Source organism: Cyphomyrmex costatus, unplaced genomic scaffold (assembly GCF_001594065.2).
Source record: "Cyphomyrmex costatus isolate MS0001 unplaced genomic scaffold, Ccosl1.0 scaffold66, whole genome shotgun sequence".
In the NCBI taxonomy this organism is placed as follows: domain Eukaryota; kingdom Metazoa; phylum Arthropoda; class Insecta; order Hymenoptera; family Formicidae; genus Cyphomyrmex; species Cyphomyrmex costatus.
This window is the reverse complement of record NW_017280222.1, coordinates 89,195-94,869: the sequence shown is the minus strand read 5'-3', so window position 1 is coordinate 94,869 and position 5,675 is coordinate 89,195. Positions and strand designations below refer to the sequence as shown.

The 5,675-nt window shown below is 31.6% G+C and overlaps 1 protein-coding gene across 2 annotated transcripts; it reads right to left on the bottom strand.

The window, feature by feature from the left end:
* Window positions 1-205: 205 nt before the first annotated feature.
* LOC108779999 (tubulin alpha chain) lies at window positions 206-4,380 on the bottom strand. 2 transcript variants are annotated; one of them, XM_018547572.1, is made up of 6 exons: window positions 4,258-4,380; window positions 3,893-4,112; window positions 3,380-3,681; window positions 1,534-1,933; window positions 1,352-1,413; window positions 206-607 (listed from the first exon to the last, which is right to left on the bottom strand). In XM_018547572.1, the coding sequence occupies exons 1-6, from the start codon at window positions 4,258-4,260 to the stop codon at window positions 368-370; spliced, it is 1,227 nt and encodes a 408-aa protein (XP_018403074.1). In that variant the 5' UTR covers window positions 4,261-4,380; the 3' UTR covers window positions 206-367. The 2 variants fall into 2 exon arrangements, with proteins under 2 accessions (XP_018403074.1, XP_018403073.1); XM_018547571.1 differs by having other exon boundaries at window positions 1,352-1,933.
* Between the last annotated feature and the right edge of the window lie 1,295 nt (window positions 4,381-5,675).

Below are 5,675 nucleotides of genomic sequence, written 5' to 3'. Positions count from 1 at the left end.
ATACACGCATTTGTTATTTAGGATGCTTACATGAAGGTTTCTTTCTATTTTGTATAAAGAAGATATGAGCGCGCATACTGTGTGTATGTGCGTGCGTGTGTCGTTCGTTTCTGAATACCAAATAAAATATTAATTGTGAAGTAGATGCAACGCTTGTATATTTTTACACTTGCTATACAAGGAACTTTTACAAAAAATACTCTTCTATAAAATATTATAACAATTATGTTAGAATATAGACATAAAATATGTTTCTACACAAAATTTAACGTAAGCATTGTGACATTTCTCTTATAATTTTCGTTTTGTTTTGGATAACGAGAAAGAGAATATACCGGTATACTTCGAAAGATTCTTTAAAAATGCTTTAATATTCCAGCGATGTATCCGGTGTAGACGGCGATTCGAGAGCGACTTCCTCGTAATCCCTCTCAAGTGCTGCGAGATCCTCGCGCGCTTCCGCGAATTCAAGTTCCTCCATACCTTCTCCTACATACCAGTGAATAAATGCCCGCTTATTGTACATTAGATCGAATTTGCGATTGAGCTTAGCCCACGCTTCTTCTATAGCCGTCGTGTTAGATAGCATAGAGACAGCTCGTTGAACCTGCAAGTTATTCATTTGATGTAGATATTATAGATAATAATAAGTAGAAATTATTAAGCAATAGTTTTGTGTTATAATTATTAATTTCTTACATAATATTGATATCACGTAATAATTAAATTTATGATAAATGTGCAATAATATATATAATGTATAATATGATACGTAATGTCAGCGATATACTATAATAAATTGCTAATTATTATATATGTATAATTATGTTAATTAGAAGATTGTGGACTAGAGAGAGAGAGAGAGAGAAATTCTATATTATGTTTTAGTAAATTAATAATTATATTATATATTATATTATAATTATTATTATGTAAGAAAGTTGTAAATTAAAATTAAAATTCTAATTTAATTATATGTAATTGCATCAATTTTAAAGTCAATTTTTTACAACATAGATGGAACTCTGTATACTTATATAATTTTATATATAATTAAAATATAATAATTAAAAAATGTAAGTATTCTATTAACATTAGTATTTGTATTAATAACATTAACATTGGGTCGTCCGGAAAGTTTATATATGTATAATCTAGATTCTTATTCAAATGTTTTCTATATTATGTTATAAAGACATAAAAGTATTCAAGAATTTTGTAGGATTCTATTCTAAATTTCGGTATTGATTTATAAATTTGTCTACAACAAATTTAAATCTAAACATTTTTATTTTAATATAAAAAATTAACATTAAAATAAGTTTTCCAATAAAGGATTTATCGACGATACCTTCGCAAGATCACCGCCTGGCACAGCCGTAGGTGGTTGATAATTGATTCCAACTTTGAAACCTGTGGGACACCAATCGACAAAACGGATATAACTCTTTCCCTTCATAGCAGCTATCGCGGCATTGACGTCCTTCGGCACGACGTCCCCACGGTACAGGAGGCAGCAGGCCATGTATTTACCTTCGCGCGGATCGCACTTGACCATCTGATTTGCTGCTTCGAAGCACTCGGAAGTGATCTCTGCGACCGATATGCCTTCATGATAAGCTTTTTCAGCCGACACCACCGGAGCGTAGGTCGCCAAAGGAAAATGTATGCGGGGATAGGGCACCAGATTCGTTTGGAACTCGGTCAAGTCGACGTTCAGGGCGCCGTCGAATCTCAAGGATGCTGTGATCGATGACACCACCTGGCTGATTAGTCGATTCAGATTCGCGTACAAGGGTCGCTCGATACCGAGCTTACGTCGACAAATGTCATAAATCGCTTCATTGTCTACCATGAACGCGCAATCGGAGTGACTGATTGTCGTGTGTGTTGTTAATATCGCATTGTAAGGCTCCACCACAGCTGTAGATACCTGAAAGTAACCGTGTATATTTTTTTAAGGAATTATTATTTATTACTATTAGTATTACATTTTTATTTTACAAGATTATGTGTTACCAAATTTCGTAACTAAAAAGATTAATTTTAAAGTTAATTTTACTATATTTTTATCTTTATTTTAGTCCTGGTCCTACTAATGTATAAAATTAACTAATCTCTGTTCAATTTATTATTTTATAAATTTTACAAAAACGTGGTTAGATTCAAAACAATTATTATTATAGATTCAAAACAATTATGTTTATTATTTTATTTTTTTCTAGTGCTAAAAAATTTTAGCCTAGAATTTTTCTAATTATTAGAATTAGAGAAAGATAAACAATAAGTTAACCCAAAACTAAAGTTAATGTTACATTAGTGGAAGCAAGCCTTAATTTTAATCATTATACTTGATTATTGTAAATACTTAGAAATTTAAGAAAGAAAAAAATTATATTTTTTATTAATCTCATTATTTCTCACAAGGCAAAACGAAAGAAATAATTAATTCACTAACTGATTTCACTTTATTTTTATCTTTATTAATCTTGATCAATATACACACAGGCAAAAAAAGGGGCCACTAAATTTTAGTACAAATTTTTAATATTTTCAAACAGCAATAACTCAGTGAAAAATCATTGTAACGAGATGCTTTAAAGCTTGAAATATTTACTTTTCAGATCGGTACTTCAAAAAACGGTCTTACTGATATTTTATTAAATTACACAAACATAAATAAAAGTGCGTTAAACCAAAAATTTTTTACGAAATTTGCAAAGTTCCACGGAGCCAAGTAAAAATTGTGCACATGCAAATACGATTTACAGCTTTCAAAAGAATGAATTTTTACCTTCAATTTGCTTTTTTATTGATCTCAATACGATTTCTTTTCATCGAATTATTTAACGTTGAAGTAAAAAATGGCCTTTTTGCTTCAACGTTAAATAACTTAGTAAAAAAAATCATATAGAGTTGATAAAAAAAGAAAATTAAAGGTAAAGGTTCATTCTTTCGAAAGCTATAAACCGCATTTGTGCACAATTTTCGTGCAGTTTAGTAAATTTTGTAAAAAATTTTGAGATTTTATGCATCTTTATTTATGTTTGTGTAACTTTACATAATATCAGTTCGACCGTTTTTTAAGTACCAATCTGAAAAAAGATTTCAAGCTTTAAAATGATTTCTTAAACATCTCGCTACGATTATTTTTAACTGAGTTATCGCTGTTTAAAAATATAGAAAATTTGTGCTAAAATTTAGTGGCCCGTTTTTTTGTAATTGTACTTAATTAAAATACTTACTTGATCATTTAAGAAAAAAAGATTCTATTCTTTAATTTATTTTAATCCCTATTCTCACAAAATAAGAATACAAAAACTAATTAATAAATTCTCCTGCAAAAATATATAAATCGATTTAACTTTTGTAAACTTACTTGCGGCGCCGGATATATAACAAATTCTAATTTACTCTTCTTGCTGTAATCATCGGATAGTTTTTCCATAAGCAGAGATGTAAATCCTGATCCCGTGCCGCCCCCGAATGAGTGGAAAACGAAGAAACCTTGCAGACCAGTACATTGATCGGTCAGTCTGCGTACTCGGTCCATCACGGATTCAATAATTTCACTCCCGATGGAATAATGACCACGAGCATAATTATTGGCAGCATCTTCTTTGCCAGTAATTAATTGCTCTGGGTGATACAATTGTCTGTATCTTCCCATCCGAACTTCATCTGAGGGAATAATAATTTTCAAACTATAGATACATATTTTATATCAAAAATATTCGTATATAAAATGATATATAATCATATGTATATGTAATATGTTTATATAAAATGTTATATATAAAATGTTTATAATAATATATATATTATTATAAATAATTATTTTATTATTATTATAAATAATTTTCTCTGCAATGATAAATTATAATAAACTGACCGACGACAGTCGGCTCGAGATCAATCATCACAGCACGCGGTACCATCTTGCCGGAGTTCGTCTCGTTGAAAAAAGTGTTGAAGCAATCATTCGAACCGGTAGTCTTGTCAGACGGCATGGTTCCATCTGGCTGGATGCCGTGTTCCAAACAATACAACTCCCAGCAGGAGTTGCCCATCTGGACGCCTGCTTGGCCCACATGCATCGATATACACTCGCGCTATAAATCACATAACACATAAGTATTTTACATTAACTGCAAAACCCTTGCAGGTGCACTTCATCTATAATACACTTTATAGAATTTTATCATTTTTTCACAGTCAAGAATTGTTGAAACAAACCGTAATTTTGTTTTTTCATACCATTTTGATTTTTCCAATTAAACTTTTCTTGATGTTACACAATGAAAATTTGGATGTATCATGAAATCAAAATTTTGTTAAATTAAATTTTTAATTTAAACACGATAAATTTGGAGGCCGGCCATGAACTATCCTGGAATAAAACACTATCAATTTATATTTTTGTTGCTCTGGTAACCGTTACGATTAAACTTCACGGAGATCGAATGTAATTTCTTTAACTTGAAATAACACTATTGTGATCGAATGTAACCCTGGATCTACAATAGAGTTTTAAATCTTAAGCCATAAGGAATGGACGAATCATAATTAATCAAAATGTAGATTGTGACAAGACTCAATATGTATTTTAACAACTAATATAAAGAGAGAAGCGCCATGAGCCAATAAATTCGTTAAATTCTTTTAATTTATTCTAATATATTGCAAAGAATATCACCTAATTTTGGCGTTTCGTCCCGGCTTCCACTACTGGACTCATCAGTAAGGTATTGTAATGGAAGCCTACCTTATACGCCAGTGTAAGTTATTAAATCGAGATTCTATATAAAGAGATATACGCGCATCTCAGCACTTGCGAGAATTTGCGAATATCTATAGACCTCTGATGGCGGGTCGACGTAGTAATATTCTTTGCAATATTTATCCATAGTAATGTATGAATTGCCCCCCTACCCCCCCAACTTGCGCGCCGAACAATTGTCGGACTTGAAACGCAACCCTATTTGAAAAATCCCCCCCAAATTGCGCGCCAAACAGTCGTCGGTCTTGAAACGCAACTTCTAATAATCTGAAAAACATCCCCTTAATCAAATTGTGAATTCAAACGCATTATTTCGCCCGCGTGAATTAGAATGTAGATTGTGACAAGACTCAATATGTATTTTAACAACTAATATAAAGAGAGAAGGGCCATATGAGCCAATAAATTCGTTAAATTCTTTTAATTTATTCGGCGCGCAAGTTGGGGGGGGGGGGGGGGCAATTCATACATTACTATGGATAAATATTGCAAAGAATATTACTACGTCGACCTGCCATCAGAGGTCTATAGATATTCGCAAATTCTCGCAAGTGCTGAGATGCGCGCATATCTCTTTATATAGAATCTCGATTTAATAACTTACACCGGCGTATAAGGTAGACTTCCATTACAATACCTTACTGATGAGTCCAGTAGTGAAAGCCGGGACGAAACACCAAAATTAGGTGATATTCTTTGCAATATATTAGAATAAATTAAAAGAATTTAACGAATTTATTGGCTCATGGCCCTTCTCTCTTTATATTAGTTGTCATAATTAATCATTCTTTTCGAATTTAACTGTTATAATTAATTAATTTCTTACAGCTTAAGGCTTAAAACATCTTATATATATATAATCTGAGCATTAAGACAGATATAAGTTGTAGACATA